The 23,132-nt window shown below is 39.2% G+C and overlaps 2 protein-coding genes across 7 annotated transcripts in view; both read right to left on the bottom strand.

Annotated features, from left to right (window-relative positions):
* CSNK1G1 (casein kinase 1 gamma 1) overlaps positions 1-5,015 on the bottom strand; it is a 165,310-nt gene extending 160,295 nt beyond the window's left edge. For 2 of the 4 annotated variants that reach the window (XM_030317941.1, XM_030317944.1), the window contains exon 1: positions 4,837-5,014. The gene's annotated coding sequence lies outside the window, so the exon portion shown is untranslated. Of the gene's footprint in view, positions 1-4,836 lie in introns of all 4 variants that reach the window. The other 2 variants (XM_030317942.1, XM_030317943.1) reach the window with 2 other exon arrangements.
* A 5,153-nt stretch (positions 5,016-10,168) lies between these two features.
* On the bottom strand, positions 10,169-23,008 carry PCLAF (PCNA clamp associated factor). 3 transcript variants are annotated; one of them, XM_030317946.1, is made up of 5 exons: positions 22,939-23,008; positions 18,104-18,494; positions 17,718-17,798; positions 15,748-15,910; positions 10,169-11,183 (listed from the first exon to the last, which is right to left on the bottom strand). In XM_030317946.1, the coding sequence occupies exons 2-5, from the start codon at positions 18,147-18,149 to the stop codon at positions 11,138-11,140; spliced, it is 336 nt and encodes a 111-aa protein (XP_030173806.1). In that variant the 5' UTR covers positions 18,150-18,494; positions 22,939-23,008; the 3' UTR covers positions 10,169-11,137. The 3 variants fall into 3 exon arrangements, with proteins under 3 accessions (XP_030173806.1, XP_030173805.1, XP_030173808.1); XM_030317945.1 differs by having other exon boundaries at positions 18,104-18,491; XM_030317948.1 differs by having other exon boundaries at positions 18,104-18,472.
* Positions 23,009-23,132: the final 124 nt, after the last annotated feature.

Genomic DNA, 23,132 nt, shown 5'->3' with positions numbered 1-23,132 from the left:
TCAGAGGCCCGTAGTCCTCAACACCCCTTTTTCTAGGTTAGAAAACGTAAGCCAAAGGGGCACCTGGGTGGCAGTCAGTTAAGCATCTGATTCTTGATAATGGCTCAGGTCATGATCTTGTGGGTCACAGGATTAAGCCCCACATCTGGCTCCATGCTCAGTACGGAGCTTGGGATTTTCTCTCTCCCTCTCTCTCTGTCCCTCCCTTGCTCCTGTTCTCTCTCACTCTCAATATAAGTAAACTTAAAAAAAAAAAAAAAGTGTAATCTATAGAAATCAATGTGGGTCCAATGCTATTGTTCCTTGGAAAATTTACCTGTTATTTTGATGAAGCCATCAAACCACGTTGTTTTGACAGGCTTACCCGGCACCTAGAGGTGTTGGTAGTACCAAGTCCTCTTGGATGGCAAAGGCAATGGCTACCTGTTCACTCAGCTTCTCTGGCCAAGGCAAAATCCAAGAGAATATCCTTTTCCCCAATATGTCTATGCCTCCATTGTGATGGGTTAGCAATTATTGAAGAACAATTCCCATCCCTGACACCCCAGCCCTTGCCATAACTACATTGCACACTTGGAGCTTCTGGTGAGGAACAGACTAAACGATACAGGGGCAGTCCATCAGTGCTCCTACAATACCAGAATATTCCTGCTGCAGATAAAACATGGCTCTCTTCTATCCAGATTGGTCTCTCTTCAGGCCATTTTTAAGATACTACACTGGTACTACTTTATAGTTTCTCAAAGATGCTTGGGTATTTCTGGTCCATGCCAGGTGCCAAGTACTATAACCTAAACAAGTTATGGTCTTTTCCAGCTCAGTAAACCCAAAAGCCTACACTCAGGATTTATTAAGATCCAAACTGAAAAATGGCAAGTATGTGCCCTATGAAGTGTATGGTGCCATTTAGATGAAAACAATAGCAGCTGGTATATGGTAAGGCCAAACTCCCTGCTGAAAGCCTAAGGTTAAATAGACTTATCACTAAAATGAAAAAATCCTCAGCAGAAACTTCTCTTCTATAAGTGGCAACATCAAGGACTAAAAAATATTTATTCTGTATCTCCATTACCCAATTTTTTTAAAGCAACTTCCACCAACAAGTATTTCTGACAAAAATGGTTTATTAAGTCAATGATGACCAAGATACAAGAAGCTACTTAATAGTCAGGTAGTTTAAATTACTTTTAACCATTGTCTGTGATCTTTTTGTGTAACTCAATATAAATATGCAAGTTCTATTAGTTATATGTTCATTGATATAGCTGAAATTATATAACCTAAATCTACTGAGGATTTTTAGTTCTGAAAAATAATCTGTTGAATTCAAAGCCATAAAACACGAAGGGGTGAGGGAATAAGGAATCTGAAACAGATGGCATCTGATTTTTTTTTTCCTGAGTCCATCTTGAACACAATCCCAATAATGTCAAAATCCAATTTAGCTCTCCAAATAAGTAATCCACATACTTAAAATGGTAATTCTGAAGTAAATTCACTTTTTCCCCCTTCCAGCGTCTCAAAGTTTCTATCTTAGGCAGAAATGAGTAGAGATAAGAAAGATGTTAAAAAGAGAAAAACTATCATTCCACAAATTCTACAGTTCTTTCATGAAAATCTACTTCCACTTATCTAAAGCCATTGAAGCAGTTTCTACCAAGACTGGCGATATTAAAGTTTGTCTATGATATCAGCTGTTTTTTTCTTTATACAGTGATTATTTATCCTTATTAGAGACCAAATCATATCTGCAGAAAGTAATATACTTTAAAATAGGAACAAGCTCTGGAAGAATATTCATTTGGTTTGAGTAAAGCACTGCTTGGCATTTTTAAAACATTTCCACGGTAACTCTTTCACTACTAATTTGGCAGCACTGATAAAATTAACTGCACTTTGTTCCTTACATGATTCTCGTATGTGGTATATAAACCTTCCCAATCTTTCCTCAAACTTTTTGAGATCATCCAAGAGATGTATACTGAAAAAGGTTTAGTCATTTTTAGATTTCCTGACAAGCAAATTTCCTAAAGGACAACTGCAAAGATCCTTGGAATGGCCACATACTTTGAGTAGAAAAGCTCACTGAGAAGTGTCCTAACGGTCTGTATATATCCAGCCATTTTTCAATTTGACCAACATTTATTTGGTGCCTGTTATGTAGCTGCAATGGCAGATAAAATTTAAGATAGTATTTCTACTTCAAAGAGCATGCAATATAGTTAGAGAGTTGTTGTTTTTTTTAATGTTTATTTATTTTTGAGATCATGACCTGAGCCGAAAATCAAGAGATGGGCGCTTAATCAACTAAGCCACCCAATGCTCCACAGAGTTCAGAGTTTTATTTAAAAAAAAAAAAAAAAAAAAAAAAAAGTTGAACTCTGTGAACAGAGACACGGGAAAGAAATTTATTTGAAAATTTCTCTTAAAATATGTAAAACCTATAAACCACTCTAAAAAGTGATAATGAATTACAAACTTTATACCCACTTTCCACACATAAAAAATCTTATTAAAGCAAATGATTTGACTTATACTGAGTATAAAGTACATTTAAAAATTATTAACTACAGCTGACATTACAAAGCAAAACATATTATTTGGTAATCTGATATAATGGGTTACGTGTAACTGTATCATTTTAAATCTATAAAGTGATCAATATAAAGACAGTTTCTGAGATTTAGTTCTATATTCTCATCATGAAGGCTTTAAAGGCAGAAATTCATTCCATTTTCACTTGTTTTACAGAATTACACATAAGAATTCTATAAGTACTGCTAATAGTTTAAGTCTAATTAAGATGAGTCATGCTACTGATGTTGATGTTAATCTTAAAATCACAACTATTTTCTAGTTTATGCCCCAATTTTAATTCTCTGCAGAGACATATGAACTTAATCAAAATATCTATGTGTTGTACGTATGGAAGTGATGAGTTACTATATTGTTCACCTGAAACTAATATAATACTGTATGTTAACTAACTGGAATTAAAAACTTTAAAAACATTTATATACATTATTTTTTCTTAATGTTTATTTGTTTCAGAGAGAGAGTGAGCGAGCAGTGGGAGGGCAGAGAAAGAGGGAGACACAGAATCTGAAGCAGGCTCCAGGCTCTGAACTGTAAGCACAGAGTCCGACACAAGGCTCTAACTCATGAACCAAGAGATCATGACCTGAGCCGAAGAGGGCAGCTTAACCGACTGAGCCACCCAGCCTCCCCTGTACATTACTCTTTAAATATCTTTCTATCAATCTACACTAGACACATTACAAATCTGAGAAAAATCTGAGAGAAACAATATTGCTCACTTCAGTAAGTGCATATACTGTCCTTTATTTAGAGTTTAAAGAAACATCTGATCATTGAATTTCCTGCTACTTATGATCAATTTCTAGAAGCCATTGAAAGCCCTGTTGTATACATATGCTTTTGCAATATTATCCATTCACTTCCTGTCTCAAACCTCATTCCACAAAATTGTGCTACCTTGACTGTGTGAGATTAATGATAATAACTGATCTTTCAGTTAGAAGGTGCTTCCATTTGAAGTGAACTGTTCTTTAAATACAACACACACACACACACACACACACACACACACACGCACACACACACGCTCTTAAAATACTGGTAAATTTTTTTACTCATTCTGCTTACGAAGAAACTAAATCTCTGGTAGGTCCCATGACTTGCCCAAGGTCAACAACTAGCCAGTGGCATAGTCTGGGTTCAATCCCAGATTTACCTATCTCAAAGCCAATACTTCCACTTGACCACAATTATCTCCTTAAAAGATTAAGAGACAGGCTCAAAAGCAGAGGATCTAGTCTCTGAACGTTTACCTATCTATTCTGGGACATCTATTACCATAGTACCTACAATTCAGTCGCTAATTGAAATATAAATGAAGAGGGTCTTTCTGCTTCATTTAAACTAGAACAGGCTTACAGGCAGATAAACAGATTGGAAAAAGAGGCTTGCCTCAACATGTCTCGCCTAGACCTCTATATCTATATAGTTCCCCCAACCTATTTTTTACAAACATGCATATCTACCAAACAAGGCTATACCCGACCAGCTTGTAGTTTGGTGCTTTTACGTACTGCACTTTTCTAAGACAATTTATACCAGATTCAATATCGAGCTGGGACACCTGGTTAAATATGCCATTCTGGCACTTTCCAAACATTTGAAGTATCATTTAGGGGCAACGAACCCAGTTCCACCCTCTCATATACGCTGTGATGTTTGCCCACTTGGGGGTACCGCTCCGAGAAGGACTCTGGGGCGAGAGAGCAGTAAAGGAAGAAGTGGAGGAAGCACACGGAAGTTGGGTGGAGAGAGGTCTCCTTACCCACTCTTCTGCCCTAGCTCAGCCAAGGGCGGCTCCCCGCGGTGCCCAGCCGACTAACAACCCCCCACAACCCTGAAAGCCGTGCTCCGTTTCAGGAGGGTAGGCAAGGGAAGCAAAGAATTGCCCTAACCACTCTGACGAGGTCCATGCTCCCCTTTTGGCCCGAGGATGCTGCCCCTTTCAGAGCGAATCCTCCAGGGGGCAAACTCCCGGTCCACTCCGGCCGAACTCTGCATCCGAGGGGGCGCCTCCTCCACAACCTCGAGCTGGCCACCCGACACTCTCTGCCAGCGGGGTCCCCCAAACCCTCCATTCCACCCCCGCTAGCCGCCACACACACGCCGGCCTGCGCCCCACCCAGGATCTCCGCCGGCCCCCTCCCCAACCCGGAGAAGGGCCCCCCACCAGCCCCTACAGACACGCACACCCTCAGGCTCCTGCCTCCCGGACCCCATCGAAGCCGGAGTGAGTACCTGGTCCGGCGGTACTCAGAGGCGCAGAAGGGGCGGGCGCGGTCCCCTCCCGGAGGCTCCGAGTGCTTCTCTACCCACCCGCAGCGGTGGCTCCTCTCTTTCCCAGGAGCGGGAGGGAGGAGAGGTGCGGGAGGGGAGGGGGAAAGCGAGGAGCCGAGGGGCTATAGAAGCCGAGCCGGAACCACTAGTTCTGGCCCCACCCTCGGCCGGGCGCAGAGTACACTGGCGCTCCCGATAGGACGAACTTAAAGCAGGCAGTGAGAAATGGACACCATCACTTCCGGGTTATCCAGGCTACGGCCCCTCCCTAGCAACCGCGTGGGGTTGCTAAGCGGAAGTACCTTCAAAGACAACCACCCCCATTTCTTTTGGGACTACCAGAAGGTAGCTAGGAGCGGGTGCTCATCTTTGGCGACACCCTTTTACCTTTTGCTCCTGGTCTTAGACGAGACACACTCTTAGCTACCAGAGACACGCAGCCCAACTTGCTTTTCCCTTCAGCTGCGGCACCCCCCGCCAATCTCCAGCCACTGTATACACCTGCTCCCTCCCGCCCCGAGTCCCAGGCCGACCTATTGGCTCTTCCTAAGGCTCTGTCTGGTCCCTTGTAGGAGTTATTTTCTGGCGATTTAGCAAGCATCTCCCTCTTGTGGATTTTCAGTTATGTTTCAACTGGTTTTAAAAAGTCTTCAATGCTACGAAAGCTTTTTCAGGCACTTGGTTCTCCTGTGACAGCCTCTGAAACCGAATGGTGAGAAAAGTTTTGTCTTCACCTCTCTTCTGTGAGGATTGCACACGTTTGTGTACGATCTGGAAATAACCTCGCTTAAATGGAGGAAAAACAACGATTGGCTATCAATCGAGTAGAATAATTATGATCCTTAAAAATGAGAAAAGGTCAAAAGAAGCCAGTAATCAAACTGGGAAAGGAGGAAGACGTTTAATCCTCCACTCAAAATAAACTTTCATACCTACACTGTGGAGAAGGAAAATGTTAGGAGACCTCATTTATTCTTCTGTCAGGGTGATCTGGGTTTTGAAAGTATTTGAGGAAACTATGGGCTATCATGAAACCCAATATGATTAATCATATATTTAGAAAATTGACCCGTAACAGGGGTGTGTTGAGGTGGTTTAGTGGGTTAAGCATCTGACTTCCGCTCAGCACAGTTTGAGTTCCAGACCCATGTAGAGCTCTGTGCTGACAGCTCAGATCCTGGAGCCTGCTTCAGATTCTGTGTCTCCCTCTCCCTCTGCATCTCCACCGCCTGCACTCTGTCTCTTTCTCTCTCTCAAAAGTAAAATAAACATTTAAAAAAATAAAAAGAAAATAAGAAAGAAAAATGATCCATATCAGTGGTAGTTAAATATTCAGAGAAATGTAGTTGAGCATTCAGAAAAAAATTAGTACAAATCTTGGATGGACTTTCTTACCTTGAATATGTCTGCTTAAAACAGTAAAGCTTGGGGGCACCTGGGTGGCTCAGTTGGTTAGGCATCCGACTCTTGATATCGGTTCAGGTCACGATCTCAGGGTTGGTGAGTTCAAGTCTCTCACGGCACAGAGCCTACTTGGGATTCTGTCTCTCCCTCTCTCTGCCCCTCCCCTGCTCTCCCTCTCTCAAAATAAATAAATAAACTTAAAAAAACAAAAAAAGGCAGTAAAGCTTGAGTAGCTCCTGAATCTGTTCTCTATTCCATGGCCGTGAATGTGCTTGCAACTGCTGGCCTCATTTTATTGGTCATGATAGCCTCTTAGTCACCAATATTAAACTGTTGTTCACCTCATCTGAGGCAGAGGAAATGAGCTTTGGTAACTTAAAAGAGAGCAGGTCTGTTGGTTTCCTGTACACATGAGACGGCATTAAATTGATTTACCCTAGACAGTTCAGCAAAAGCTTTAGGAAATCACTTGAGAATCAAAAGTCAGTAGTAGGTGGTTTACCCTTGCCATGGACATGCAAATATGTGAGAGTATACACACACAAAATTTTCAAGTGGAATCTGAATACACCCAGTAACTAGTAATTGCTTTTAAAGGAGTGCCTGGCTGGCTCAGTCAGTAGAACATGCAAGTTCAAGTCCCACGTTGGGTATGGAGATTACTTAAAAAAATAAAAATTAAAAAAACAAAAACAAAAACAAACCTGGCTGTAGGTGGGTGACAAGTTTTAAACCTGTTACCATGACAAAATAGATGATAGTATTTCAATTGCCAACAGAATAAAAAATTTAATTAGAAAAACAAATAAAACTATTGAGCCCAATGAGCAATGATTTATCTAAAACTATGATGGACTTAGATGTCTCTAAACCTTAAAACATGATTATGGTAAATGTGCTCTATAGAAAGAAATACTTTATTGGGTAGTTAAGATTAAACGTGGTAGTATAGAAATGCAGGTTCTTGTGCATCATTCATTTTTCCCACTGCCTGAGGAAATGAGTTATTAAAGCATTCATTTAAATCCTCTCTTCCTACAGTTCTATTTTACAATTCAGCTGCTTTTGTATAGGTGTATGAATAACTCGTTTAACTACTAACTGGTCATATGACTTCTATAATTCTATCATTTTCAGCATAGTCATTGCTTGGAGACCTCTAAAGTTGTGCAGCAAAATCCACACCTAAAACTAGCTATGTGGGTTTAACTACATTTTTAGGATTTTGTGAGCAGTACTGGAAGAGTTTTCTTAATATGAACCATAACTAAGACAGTTCTCTCAGATCTGGACTAGATGTCAAATAGCCTTCAAAGTCAGAACAGTTCTTTCATCCTGTAGATCAATATGGGACCTCTGGTCTTTTCCCCCAATCTCTTGAAAGCTTTTTTCATTTTTTTTCAATTGTCCCTTGTAATCGTTTAAGAAAATTAGGATATCATGGGCTCCTTGGTGGTGCAGTTGATTAAGCGTTGGGCTCTTGGTTTTGGCTCAGGTCATGATTTCACTGTTTGAGTTTGAGCCCCACATCGGGCTCCATGCTGACAGTGTGGACCCTGCTTGGGATTCTCTCTCTCTCTTTCTCTCTCTCAAAAATAAATTAACTTAAAAAAATTAGGATCTCTAACATTTATTTTTTAAAAACCTGGGGAGACTAGCTGGCTGTCAGAAGAGCATGCAACTCTTAATCTCTGGGTCATGAGTTTGAGCTCCACAGTAGTATAGAGATTATTTTAAAAATAAGTAAAGAATTTTTTTAAATGGTTAAAAAAAAACTAACACTCAGGGGTGCCTGGATGGTTCAGTTGGTTAAGCGGCCAACTTCGGCTCAGGCCATGATCTCACAGCTGGTGAGTTCAAGCCCCACATTGGGCTCTGTGCTGATAGCTCAGAGCCTGGAGCCTGCTTCAGATTCTGTGTCTCCCCCTCTCTCTGACCTTTCCCGGCTCATACTCTCTCTCTCTCTCTCAAAAACAAATAAACATTAAAAAAAAAACCCACTAACACTGTTACTCAATAATTAATATTTAAGTATTCCTAAAGTAAATTAATATTTAAATATTCTAGAATTCACAGGCATCTCCAAATATAAACGATACCAAAACTAGAGTGTAACAGTTAGTGAATACTTGGGATCAGCTAGAAGAAATGTAGCCCAATTTACTACTTAAATGTCTAAGCAATATATAACACAAAAGACATAGCTCCTAACACAAGGACTCACTTAAGATACATGTGATATAAACAATAGAATGTTTAGCCTTAGGAAGAGAAGGCTAAAGGCTAAAGATGTAATAGCTATCTTGAAATACCTAAAGGTTGTAATGTGGAAAGAGTAAGTTGTTATGAGTTATTTCAAGGACAGAACCAAGTATAAGAGGAGGGGAATTAGAGAAATTCTAATTTTTAACTCATAACATTTTTCATAATTAGAGTTTCCAGCTAATAAAACAGTTCACCTAATGAACAGCTGTAACTGGCTTTAGTTGAACAAGATGAGTTCTTGTTCAGTGAAGTTTTGATTCAGTAAGGATCTCTTCCACCTCCATATGCTATCCTCAAAGGTAAAAAGAACTATTATAACAATTTTGGTTGGACCAAGGCCCAGCTGAACATTCGATTTTTCCAAAAGTGAATTAGCATGACATATTCTAAGTACAGTGAAATCTGTAAGCAGTGTGTATATATATATATATATATATATATATATATATATACACGCACATATGGAAAAGTTCAGTTTAGGCTTTATTTTCTGCTTTTTAAAAAAATAAGCATTTGTCCATAAATAACTCTTTGAGCACACTGTACAACTCTCACTACAGTATTGCTCTTCCTTTGTGAAATTAGATAAACACAAAATACATATGATCCTCACAATGTTCAAAAATCCCAGAAAAGTAGTTTTAATCACTGTTTGGCAAAGATATTTACACTAGTGTTAATAATTTTAACAAACCATGGGGTGCCTGGGTGGCTCAGTCAGTTGGGCAGCTGACTACAGCCCAGGTCATGATCTCACGGTCTGTGAGTTCGAGCCCTGCATCCGGCTCTGTCCTGAGTGCTCAGAGCCTGGAGACTGCTTCAGATTCTGTGTCTCCCTCTTTCTCTGCCTCTTCCCTGCTTGTTCTCTGTCTGTCTCTCTGTCTCTCTCTCTCTCTCTCTCAAGAATAATAAACAATAAAAAAATTTTTTTTAACAATAAATAAATAAATAAATAACATAACATAATTTTAACAAACCAGAGGAAAACCAGATTAACTTTGTGAAGGGTAAGAAATTACAAACTTAAGTTTAATTATTTTTTAATGTATAAATTTTATTTTTTGATCCAATTTTCAATGGAAACAGGGAGTCTGTACTTCCCTTATGTTTAGAAGAGGCTAAGTTGCCAATATTTCACAAAAGTTTTGACAATGAAACAGATTACATGGAATCTTTGCCTAATTAAAGTGAGACATCATCATATGTTGTATATTTGGAAAGACTAGGTACTTTAGGTCAAATTTTTTTAGAAACAATTACATATCAGTATTAGACTTCATTGCATACAGCACCATAAAGTTTCTCTCTCCATCAGTGAAAACTAGCAAATCAGATTTCAGATCCATCAAAACTTGACTTTGATAGAGTTGGTTTGAGCTACTCCTTAATAAGAAAACTAATTATCAAGGAAGTACTAAGGATAAAAACTTGGCTCTCAATTTGGTAACATTCTGTTTAATATCCATCTCTAAAAGACAAAGCAAAAAAATATAATCTACAATCATCAAAACTTAGTTCGGAAGTTGATAAAAATCAGATCAATGCACTGATTTGTATTTGGAAGGAAAAACAAAGAACTATCTAGTAGGAGGTAATCTTAGGAAGCACACAAATGGATAACCTGTTGTGAAAATAAGTATTCATTTATTAAAAACAAACTTCAGAAGAACATACTTGTTAAAACATGGTAAACTTAGACAACAGAATATCAGGAAGCAAAAAGTGTGATAAGGAAGCAACAATATCAGTTACTAAGTTATATTATACCCACCTCTTTAATTATACCCCTGGTTATCTTAAAATATATAATGGTAGCTCTAAGGACTCTAGACATATCTCTGGATTTATGGCATGATTTGCCTTTTATGTTTTATTGATTTCCAACTTGAAAAGTACAGGCCCAAAAGGTTATATTTTATGATACTGAATCAAATGCATTTCTAGGAAAATTTCTCTCTTTTAATGTAGTCTATGAAATCTTCCTGTCTAATTCTAAAATTCTTATTTTATCTGCTTTGTTGTTGTTAGAAACTTTATCAACTGTTTAAATTCTCAGGCCATATTGCTCTTAAGGAGAAGATACATAGCCATCCAAATTTCTTCAACATTGCATCTTTGGCCCTCTTTCTTAAAAAGGGTTAGGTTCAGTTTAATTAATACTGAATTTTTTTAATGTGCAAAAATCTAACTCTGCTTCTTAAAGCAAATAAAAGGAACAAAAATACGGCACCATTCTAATAATCAAACGCCAATAAAAATGGCAGCAGTACAAAGATCTAAGAAAATCTCAAATACAGCAGATTTGTAATTAGAACACCATTCAATGATTAATTTTTAGCAAGAACAAGAAGCTTAATAACAGGTAAAAGAAATCAAATACTGCGTTATATTGAATACCAAGGTAAGTAACCAATAACGAATCTTACAAATTCTCCAATATCATAATTACTTGCTTTTGAGTAACTCTATATAAGCCTCATTTTTTAAATTAAATGCCTATTCAACAAAGCTAATTGGAACAAATACATTTATCCAAATTTACATCCTAGAATAATAAACAGGAGACATTAGTCAAGGATGAATTAAGAGAGTTCTATTCTTTTTCATCATCTGTGTGATCAGGTGGCAAAGGACGTGCTCTGTGAAAAGAATAGAGAACTCAGTCACCTGAATATCAACTGCTAAAAAAAAAAAGTTATCAACCTATATAAATCATGAAGCTTAATAGTGCAATGGGTCTCATCAAGTGAATAGAAATGAGAGAAAATTAAACTCCATTAGTTGACCAACACCTAAAAATTTCAAGTACCAGAGCAACAAAATCTTTATTTTACTTGTTAATTTGTCAGATGAGTGTTTCTCCTTTAGGATATATTGCTATTTTTATTAAAAATGGAATCTCTAATTCTATAGCATCTTCTTTCAACAGGTTAAGTGGATTAATAAACAGTATAATCAATCCTTCATACAGTAAGGACTGTGTGATAATAAAAAAGCAAAAAAATTAACCAATCCATTTGAGCAGAGAAAACATACCAAGTTGTCATATTTAACTGTATGTCCTTTTGAGCCATATAAACATATTACCTAATTGGAAAAAATCTCAAAATTGGTGAAGTTTGCATATGGTAGTTGCAGCTTTTGAAAGATAATTTACATTACCCCAAAGCCATTTTGTACTCATTACACTTTTTATAGAGGAAAGTCAATTAAAAACTTAACCATAATTCAGAATTTTTTTAGAGCTGATGAAAATCTGTGAGATCTATTCTGAAATAAGCAGTTTGCACATTAGATCCCATAAGCCTAAATGGTCATAGAGCTAGGTAGTGAAAGAAGGAAGCTAAAACAAAGGTATTCTAACTTGGTATGAGACTATCTTTGACTTACCTACTATTAGATTACCTAGAGGTCTTCATTGTGTTTTCCTGGAAGTAAATCATGTTAACAAATGAACACGATCATAAGCCAAGCATACTTTTGGCAAGGACCTGCTGTACTTTATGTATCATAGTTCTTTCTATTCAAGGTGTTAAGTAGATAGTTTTTCTTGATTCTGAAATCCCCCCCCATGCAACTGAAAGGAGTTTTACCCTGCCTCTGTGAGAAAAATAAAGCCGTAGAAGTAGCCATGTTTCAGATTATAAATTAGGGAGTTTATAGCAGAATTCCTTCTGATAAACTGATAATTTATTATCTACTATCAAAAGTAAATCTATTGATTTACTATCAATAAAGAGATACAACTTTCTTCAACAAACAAATCTAAGCATGGGGCCTAAAGGAATAATATAAACCTCTATTACTTAGTTTTATGTCACAAATTTTATTACACCATGGATCAAAATTCTTTATGAGAATATATGTGTAATTTTTCTCCATATAATTGAAAGCCTATAATATAGGTTTTATTGTTATGATGATCAATGTAGTCATATTTGGCTACATTGCCAAATATTTTGTTTCCTTAGTAGAAGTCACAAATAATTCAAGGGGGTTGTAATATATTCTGGACCTAATATTGACTATTAGCCTGTCATATCAGAATGAGAAAGAACAAGGTACCAAACAGTGACAGGGAACTGGAATAAACTTACAGGATCATGAAAGTAAGTCTATTAAAATCCAAAATTTAGTTACTGATCTAGAGTTTGACATTCCTTTTAAATATCTCATAACAGGGGAGCCTGGCTGGCTCAGTCAGAAGAGCATACAACTCATGACTTCAGGGTTGTTAAGTTTGAACCCCATGTTGGGTGTAAAGATTGCCAAAAAGGTGTGCCTGGTTGGTTCAGTCCATGGAGCATTGATGAGTGAGCCCGTGACTCTCGATCTCAGGATTATAGGTTTGAGCCCCACATTGAGTGTAGAGATTACTTAAAAAAAAAAAAAAATCTAGGGTGCCTGGAGGATTAGTCAGTTAAGCATCCAACTCTTGATCTCAACTCAGGTAAGGATATCATGGTTCATGATAAGCCCTGCATTGAGCCCCATGGAGCCTACTTGGGATTTTTCTCTTTGCCTCTCTCTCTCTCTGCCCCTTTCCCACTTGTACTAAAGAAAGAAAGAAAGAAAGAAAGAAAGAAAGAAAGAAAGAAAGAAAGAAAGAAAGAAAGAAAGAAAGAGAGACGGTTTAACTTGATTTAACACTTCTTTCTTTTTTTTTTTTTAATGTTTATTTATTTCTGAGACAGAGAGAGACAGACAGAGCATGAGTGGGGGAGGGACAGAGAGAGGGAGACAGAATCAGAAACAGGCTCCAGGCTCTGAGCTGTCAGCACAGAGCCCAATGCAGGGCTCGAACTGACAAACTGTGAGATCATGACCTGAGCCAAAGTCGGTCACTCAACCGACTGAGCCACCCAGGCGCCCCGATTTAACACTTCTTAAGCCTATTATGGCCATATTGGATACTGTAACATTTAAGCATCAGTGTGTGAAAACGTGAACCAAAAATTTCATGAGGTGTCTATTTCTTTAAAAAAATTTTTTTTTAATGTTTATTCATTTTTGAGAGACAAAGACAGAGCTTGAGCAAGGGAGGAGCAGAGAGAGGAAGACACAGAATCCAAAGCAGGCTACAGCCTCTAAGCTGTCAGCACAGAGCCAGACATGGGGCTCAAACTCACGAACCGTGAGATCATGACCTGAGTTGAAGTTGGAGCCAGCCAGGTGCCCCTGGTCACATCATTAATTTTCAATGTTTGTCTCTCTTCAGTCTTGTACGTGAAACTCCCAGCAGATTTAATATTAGCATTTGTTATCTGGTGAAATCCTTCAGATGCTCTGTAAGTCAGTCCAATTGGGGACTCACATAATAAAGAGTGGAATTAGATCTGATGAAGACCTGTGTTTTCCTTGTCACATTGGACTTCTAGTCGCCATATGGATTGGGCTTTAGAATATGCAATGGTGAACAATAGAGTTCTTTGGCCTGGGTCTAAGAGTAGAAATATAGAAAAGCAAGCAAGACCACAAGGAAAATGGCTGCTAACTGCAGGGCACAGGTGGACATTGTGGGCTCAGACAGAGGACCTGGTATACTAGTTAAAGGAATGCGTGGGGCGCCTGGGTGGCGCAGTCGGTTAAGCGTCCGACTTCAGCCAGGTCACGATCTCGCGGTCCGTGAGTTCGAGCCCTGCGTCAGGCTCTGGGCTGATGGCTGAGAGCCTGGAGCCTGTTTCCGATTCTGTGTCTCCCTCTCTCTCTGCCCCTCCCCCGTTCATGCTCTGTCTCTCTCTGTCCCAAACAATAAAATAAATAAACGCTGAAAAAAAAAAATAAAAAAAAAGAGGAATGCGTGAATAAATCTGCCAATAGAACAGTGCCAGAAGCAGCAGTCCCAGACTGAGCATGGCCACCATTCTCTTGCCCACGTTGGTCACTGTGCCCTGGGTCAGACTTGCTGCTTGGTGTGCTGGAGGATCACAGGCTCCTGGCTGGTACAGGAGAGAGAGCTAGCAGGGTCGTAAATTGAGGGGAATAATGACAGTGATATGGCACCATGTGGCCACCCATGCTCACCATTCCCCATACCTCCAGTCAAATAATTTGTGTTTGAACCACAACTTTTCCAAATTGCTTAAAGAGCCTGGATCCTATTATTTATAAGTCTATTTTTTACAAAGCAGCTTTCCTTGGCCTTTTTTTTTTTCAAGTAGCATTATTTTTGTCCCAATTCTTAGAAGTATGTTTGTTGTTGAAAGTTGGTAGCACTGAATGAGTAGGAGGAGAGGTTTTTACCCAGAAATAATCGCTATTGATACTTGGTATGTTTTTACAGCATAAAAATTGTACTTTTGAGTGCTGAATTTTTGCTTAACTTCTGTCATGAGCCTATTCCTGACATTAAAGGCTTAAAAAGCATGATTTAATAATCTTCTTTAAAAAGCGTGTACACTCAACTTTGTATGCATGCAGTTTTGTTCCCACCTTGTTTTATTTTTAAAGTATTTTTATGTATTTTTAGAGAAGTTGGAAAGAAAATATACCATGGTGTTAGTTGTGATTTTCTAAGTGATGAAAATTTCTGGATTTTCTAACCTTTCTACATTGGTTATTTATTTCTTGTAGAGGCTGAACTAGTAGTTTTTTGAGGTGTGGACATAATAGAATTGATGCTAGATAAACCAACATAGAAATTTCTTTTTTGAAAAAACATTATAAAAAATAGACAGTAAAAATTAAAGAATAAAGACAGGAAGTTCATGGTTAATAATATAGCACTTATCATCTGATTGGGAACTGATCCTCTTTGGGTGACTGAAAGGAGTAAAAATAATACCTTTCACTGACGTTTGAAATTCGGGAGTGACTTAGAATAAGAGAGTAGTACAAGTTTGAAAAAACCTCTGGTTTGTGTTTTCTTATCTGTTCAGGGAGAAACTTCAAAGTTACTCAATTTCCACTTGTCTTTTATTTTCAAGAATATAAGTATTTTCAGGCACGTGGGTGACTCAGTCGGTTAAGCATCCAACTTCCGCTCAGGTCATGATCTCACAGTTTATGGGTTTGAGCCCTGAGTTCGGCTCTGTGCTAACAGCTCAGAGCCTGGAGCCTGTTTCAGTTTCCGTTGTCTCCCTCGCTCCCTGCCCCTCCCCCACTCGCACTCTGTCTCTCTCTCTCTCAAAAATAAATAAAACATTAAAAAAAATTTTTAAAGAATATAAGTATTTTCTTTATATTCCAGAATGTGAAACTTACTTTCTTTTTGCTTTTCCTAAGCCACTGCTTCCTGCCTCTTCAGGAATTCGATTCTCTTTGTCAGAATCTTTAGGGGACAGCCCAAAGAATTCTCCGATTCCTTTTTGCCACTTGGGAGTTGGGCGCACACAAACTGGATTCCCTCCGGCATACTTATTTTCAACTATAAAATATAAACAGATGGAAGTAAGTAAGAACTAAGGATACAACTGCCATTCCTTAAAGGGAAACAATTCTTTAACATCAAATCTAAAGAGTATATGGTATTACATTCATCTTAAAATAATTAGAAAATGTGCGATGACGAATAACTATTCAAATAGTCTTACCCATTGTCATATTAAAACATGACACATTTTTTCCTAATATGAGGTAGCACAGTGTAGTGTAAACCACCAAAATTTTACTTAACAAAGTCATTTAGTTAAAGCACCTGTGAAAGGCAAAACAAATATACAGCAGTGTGAAAGTTTCCACAAAATTAGGTTTCACTTTTCAAAGCTCTTGGCTCCTTTTCAGTTCATAAGGTAAATCCAAGTCCTGATTTTTTTAAAGTAAGTTCTACGTCCAATCTAGGGCTTGAACTCATGACCGTGAGTCACATGCTCTACCAACTGAGCCAACCAGATGCCCCGATTCCTGATTATTTTAAAACAGTAATATAGAGGAAAAATTTCTGCCTCCTAATGAAGTAATGGTTAGAATAGCAAGATGAGCAAATTACTGAGTCACTACATAGATCTTTTGCTTTAAACACATTTGTCACAAACTCTACCTATTAAAGAAAACAAAAAGGGAACCTGGGTGGCTCAGTTGATTAAGAGTCTGACTCTTGATTTCAGCTCAGGTCATGATCTCCAGGTTTGTGAGTCTGATCCCTGGGTCTGGCTCTGTGCTGACGGTTTGGAGCCTACTTGGGATTCTCCCTCTCCCTCTCTCTCTGCCCCTCCTCTGCTTTCTCTCCCTCAAAAATAAATAAACTTTAAAAAAAAAATAGAGATCTTTAAAATGCCTTAAGGGGTGCATTTGGCTAACATAAGTTCATTAAGGGCCTATTCAGTTGACTCTGGCGATACAACAGTGGACCAGACAATGGGATGTAGCCCTAATTGGAATTTAATGGTACAGGGTATGGAATATTCTCAATAAATTCATCACCTTTATACTTTTGACCTACAGCTCCTTTATATCTAAAGAGAGCAAATTAGTACACACAGGCATATATTTTTTGGTAAGTTGTTTCTAATTTGGAACAGGGGGAAGTTTAAGTTAACTTAAGATCCCATGAAGTTCTTCACAGTGCTTTCTTGTATGTTCTTAACTAGGCCTTGTGGAATTAATCTTCCTAACTGCTCAACTTCCTAGGAAAGGAATGAGGCACCAGATGGCACAGTATTTTCTCAACCTCTCCTTGCACAGAAGGAGTAGTGTGAAGCTATTTCATCGGGCCAAGTTTTCCCTCCTAATGTCCCAAAGGCGGTATCAGGAGCTGCACAGTTGGAAAACACACACACACAGACATCATGCCAAAAAACAAACAAAAAAACATGCAGAAATGAAAACAAAAACGTTTACGCTAAGCAGACAACTTGATTAGCACGGTCAACTACTAGATTAATTCTTAATCTAGTAAAAGAGAGCTTAGCCTCCTACAAGAAAAGGACATCTGTCAGTATTAAAAATAAAAACGCTAAACTAGAAAAGAAAAACAGGTTTGAAGATAAATCGTGTCCATCCCTAACCCTGATGCCTGAAATTCTTTTCCTTGTGACCCCCACCTTTACCCCAACCTGTCAGGCAGCCAAAGCCCCCTCACTATATCAGAGGGCAAGAAAGAAACTCGAGTGTGAGAATCTCAGGAAAATAAATTCCAAGGTGGGTCAAGGGGCTTGCAGGTCAGGAGAACTGCGGTGCCCGGCCTGATCCTCTTTGGAGAAGGTTCCTCCAGGGGTTGCAGGGGGGCTTTTTACCTTTCCTCGACGAAAGCGATGCGGAATTACTGGCAGAAGTGGAGGAACCAAGCACCTTCCTGGGGGCTCGAGAAGCCACCACTGTGGAGAGGAAAGGAGGCATTCAAAACAGGGCTGTAAGGTTCCGACACCGAGTCTCAGTGCCACGTTCTCACCACGGTCCCCGACCCCGCCACCTGGTGAGGAGAGCCCCGCGATGCAGTACAGCAGGCCAACCATCCCCTGGCCGTGCCGCTCCTCCCTCTTGGTAAAGGGGCCAGGCCGCTGCTTCCTGAACGGCTGGACCATTTGGCTCAAAAGGCGGTGGGGAGCCCTGGCCTCTCCCGCTCGCAGAGGGGCTGCCGGGAGAACCCCCTGCCCCCCACTGCCTTGCTCAACCTCCTCACCTTTTCTGTAGGTGCCTGGGACACTGTCCGCTTTAGTCCGCACCATATTCAAACGCGAGGAGAGGGGAGCAATCAATGACTTCCCAACCGAGGGTGTTTAACTGGACAAGGACCCGAAAACGAATCTCCCGCCACAGTTTATATTGGTCTCTTTCCCGCGCGCTCCACGGACTCTCCCGGGAAGCCGCTCCCATTGGTTCCGCGCCGTACCCCCGCAACCAATCGCCAGTGTCCAGCGATGACAGCAACGAGGCTTGGCTCAGTACCGTCCCGTCCATCAACTTTGCAGAAGCTTGTGATTCGTTCCCGCCCCAAGTGGGAGGTGCCAAGGTGCTTTTTCGGGGCGCCCCAAGAGTGAGTGCTAAGATTCTGAGTAAGGGAAATGGACCTGCTTAGAAAAGAAGACCCAGGAAAGACAGCGAATTACATTTCTTCAAAAGTTACCACAGGGTGAAATCCATGTAATTGACTCCAGGAAGAGAAACTTGAAATGAAGCGGATTTTTTAATGAAAATCAAAATAAAGAACTTAAAAAAAAAAAAAAACAAAAAAACCCTCAGACGAACTCTTTCTGCCGGGTCCATAACAAAACAATTCTATGGAATTTTAGAAAAGGAAGGTATTTATGAGGCTTTTCTACGTTTTTAGTCCGTATGGTAACTTGTAACTAAAGAAAAAAAAAACTGAGTAAATTGTATATATATATACACACACATAAAAAAGAACAAATTAATGAAACGTCTTCCCAAGATCCAAATGGTCTCAGAGTTCCTTAAAAATATGCCAAATGTGCTAAGGGTACATCCCTGGCATACAGTGATTATAAATCTAGAATAGGAACTCAACACTATTTTCTATCCCTATGCCTATCTTCTAATTACAATACCCCTGGGGAGTGATTTTCACTCTCTGAAAACCATGCATAAAACATGATCAGATGAGCTTGCCTTGGGATGTATTTTGTTAAATGCTCACTTGAAAGGCAATCCTAAAAGTGTATGCACGGCATTAATTCTCTCCAATAAATTATGCTTGAACTTTCAGAAAATAGGCTAGTCAGTACTTCAACAGAATCAACAACCACTTTGTGTTTTAGAATTAAAGAATCTTAAAAGATCTAGACAACAGGTGAAATTATATATTACAATTACATTAATCACATTATAATTCAATTAATTAACTAATTATATTATAATAGCAGGAAATGTATTGGAAATAACCTGTAGCTTTGTCTAAAAACCTTGGAGTCTAAGACTACATTAGAATTCCTACCAGAAAAATCAACAGGCCTCAGGGTATTACTTTCTTCTTTGTCATCACACACCTCTCAATACATAATCGTTCTTGAATGCACATTATTTCTTTTTCAGTTAAAGTGGCTTCTACAAAGGCCTGAATTACTTAATTCAAACTCATTTCCTAGGTCCCTGCAGAGATTAGAACAGCATAGAGAATCTGCTGGTCTTTCTCATAGTTCAGATGCCAAGTAAGTGGCCAGAAATAATTGCAAATATACCTTTGCACACATGAGCAGTTTATTACCATAGCTATGTTTATATGTTTGTCTTTTAATAATAGGGAAGAAAACGTATTAAGGTAAAAAATTAGGAAACAAGCAGTGATCTCTAGCAGATATTCTTTTAAAAAATATTTTTAACATTTATTTTTGAAAGAGACACACACAGAGTGTGATCAGGGGAGGGGCAGAGAGAAGGAGACACAGACAGAATCCAAAGCAGGCCCCAGGCTCTAAGCTGTCAGCACAGAGCCCAAGGCAGGGTTCAAACTCACCAACTGCGAGATCATGACCTGAGCTGAAGTTGGAAGCTTAACATATTGAGCCACACAGGCCCCCCGCAAAAGTTTTTAATTTAAATGTTTACTTTGAGGAAAGCTTCTCCTTTGAGGTTTGCTTTTCCTTTATTTAAATAAAATACAGAGAACTACGTGGTGTGAACTTGAAAATGTCAAAGGCCTAGGGCATTAAGAAAAGTTGTAGTACATTTGTATGAAATATCTGCCTAAACTTATACAAAAAAAATATCTTTTAAGTCATGTAAAATAGGTGTGTTTGCTTTGCTCAGGCAGAATGGAGGCACCTGGGTGGCTCAGTTGGTTAAGTATCTAACTTCAATTCAGGTCATGATCTCAGTGTTTGTGAGTTCAAGCCCCTCTTTGGGCTCTGTGCTGACAGCTCTAAGCCTGGAGCCTACTTTGGATTCTCTCTTTCTCCCTCTCTCTCTCTCTCTCTCTCTCTCTACCCCTTCCCCACTTGTGCTCTGTCTCTCTCAAAAATAAATAAACATTAAAAATTTTTTTACATAAATGATAATCACTGTAAATAGCATTGCATTATATGACATATATTACAAACCAGAGATTGCAATAATTAACATATGCTTTAAATAAAAAGAATACCTTTACTCTTAAAAAAATTTTTTTTAACGTTTATTTATTTTTGAGAGAGAGGGACAGAGCATGAGTGGGATGGAGCAGAGAGAGAGGGAGAGACAGAATCCAAAGCAGGCTCCAGGCTCTGGGTTGTCAGCACAGAGCCGGACGCAGGGCTGGAACTCATGACCTGAGCCAAAGTCAGATGCTTCACCAACTGAGTGACCCACTTAGCTGCCCCATATTCTTTAAAAAATTTTCAACGTTTTATTTATTTTTTGAAAGAGCATGAGCAGGGAGGGGCACAGAGGGAGAGGAGGACAGAGGATCCAAAGAGGGTTCTGTGCTGACATGCTGACATCAGCAACCCCAAGGCAGGGCTTGAACTCAAAGCGGGAGATCACGACCTGAGCTGAAGTTGGACACTCAACCAATTGAGTCACCCAGGCGCCTCCAGAATACCTTTATTCTTGAGGACCTAATAATTTCATCATAATTTATATGATGTGCTAAGCCCTATTGTAAAAAAAAATCCTGTCATAGTCTCTGTCTTCATGAAATTAACATTTAAAATGTTTGTTAATTAATTAACTAATTTAGAGAGCATGCGTGCAAGTGCAAGCAGGGAAGGGGCAGACAGAGAGGGAAAAAGAATTCTAAGCAGGCTTCTTGCTGTCAGTGCAGAGTCGGATGTGGTGCTTGACCTCAGGAACCCTGAGATCATGACCTGAGCAGAAATCAAGAGTCGGACCTGACTGAGCCACTAGGCACCCCAAGAGGTTAACATTTAAATTATGGGAACTGAACAGATATAGAGAATGTAGAAGATTTTTATGAAGAAACAAAATTTGTATCCACTGTTAATAAATATTCACAGAGAATTTGGGTTTTTTTAAGCTATAAAATCATATATTTTCCATTAATAACAAAGACAATCTATACCCAATGTACATCAATACACTTATATGATTTCGATCATTTATATCAATGGAAACATTAGCACAAAAAGTTGAAGCAGGAACCAATTAATGTAATTGCTCAGTCTAGATGGCCTAATGGGAATGAAGAACCTATGAATGTAAAACGAAGTCAGCCAATTAAATTTATTAATGGGGGCGTCTGATGGGCTCAGTCAGTGGAGCACAACTCTTGATATCAGGGTTTTGAGTTACAGCCCCACATTGGGTGTAGAGATTACTTACAAAATAAAATATTTTAAAAAATATATTGATGAAATATATCAGAGGACGTTAAAGCTCTCCAGTATAGTCTGGCTAAATTTTCATCAGTCCATCGTCCCAGTGGAGTAGAGAGTACTGACACACATGCAAGTTTGGTCTTCTTGGGTTGAAATACCTTTGACTCTTTAAAAATCACTGCAGCGTGGGCAAATAGGTTAAATAGGTGATGGGGATTAAGGAATGCATTTGTCCTGAAAAATTTAACAGAAGACCATGGGGGAGGGGAAGGGAGAAAAAAAAGTTAGGGACGGAGCCAGACCATAAAAGACTCTTAAAAACTGGGAATAAACTGAGGGCTGATAAGGGGTGGAGGGAGGGGAAAGTGGGTGGTGGGCACTGAGGAGGGCACCTGTTGGGATGAGCACTGGGTGTTGTATAGAAACCAGTTTGACAACAAATTTCATATTAAATAAATTTAAAAAAAGGAATGCACTTGTGATGAGCACCAGGTGTTAGACGGAAGTGTTAAGTCACTATATTGTACGTCAGAAACTAATATAACTGTATGTTAACTGTAATTAAACACAAAACTTAAAAAGAGAAGTCATTGTTGGCCAAAAAAAAGTATCACATAAATTTAAAAAAATCACTCAGAATTTATGTCAAAGTTCTTTAAAGACAAATCATAACACCTGTTATATTACAAGTTTTTCCTCCTGGAGCTTCCTGACTTGTTTTGGCCCTCCTGGAAAAGACCTGGCTCAAAAAAATTAAATAGAAAAAGGTTCTTGCAGCGTGAACCTAGTATTAGACCATACAGAGTATTAATAAAACCACGACCACCAAAGCAAATCCCTGAAGCAGTTATTCTAGCTTGCAAGTGCTATTTTAAATGTTTTACATAAACTAGAGCAATTTTTTTTTTAAGTTAGTTTATTTTGAGAGAGAGAGAGGGCGTGAGCGAGCAAGAGTGCATGCAAGCAGGGGAGAGTCAGAGAGAGAATCCCAAGCAGGTCCCGACCTGCCAGAGAAGAGCCCTAGAGCCGGCTGAATCGCAGGAACTCGGAGATCATGATTTGAGAAGGAATCAAGAGTCCCATGCTTAACCCACTAAACCTTACCCAGGGGCCTCAAAACCAGAACAAGTTAAAAGCTGGCCTCTCAGATTACAGTTTTGATTTATCTTTTCCTCGACTATAGTTTTTATAGGTAATTACACTGTCTTCTCAACCGAATTCCTGATTCTCGAGTCCTACATCTTACCATGCAGAAAAATCAGGCGCAGATTAGCTCTGGTTCCAGCATAAACACACCAGGAAGTAGGAAGGAGGAGGCGGCACAGGTGGGAGGGATCTGTGCTGGGGCGGTACAACCGCGAGGGGCGGTGCAGGCTGGCGGAACCCGCGCGAACGAGGTTGGTGTTGCGAAGGGGACTAGTCCAGTGCAGGACTTAGGGC

Source organism: Lynx canadensis, chromosome B3 (genome assembly GCF_007474595.2).
Source record: "Lynx canadensis isolate LIC74 chromosome B3, mLynCan4.pri.v2, whole genome shotgun sequence".
In the NCBI taxonomy this organism is placed as follows: Eukaryota; Metazoa; Chordata; class Mammalia; order Carnivora; family Felidae; genus Lynx; species Lynx canadensis.
Note: the sequence above shows the minus strand (reverse complement) of the source record. Positions and strands in the feature narration are given on the sequence as shown.

Bases quoted from the DNA above. Each gene is read 5' to 3' on its own strand.
- PCLAF (XM_030317946.1), bottom strand. From the start codon at position 18,149: ATGGTGCGGACTAAAGCGGACAGTGTCCCAGGCACCTACAGAAAAG. The intron at 17,799-18,103 runs GTGAGGAGGTTG...TCCTCTCCACAG, and splicing joins CCCAGGCACCTACAGAAAAG to TGGTGGCTTCTCGAGCCCCC. The intron at 15,911-17,717 runs GTAAAAAGCCCC...TATATTTTATAG, and splicing joins ATCGCTTTCGTCGAGGAAAG to TTGAAAATAAGTATGCCGGA.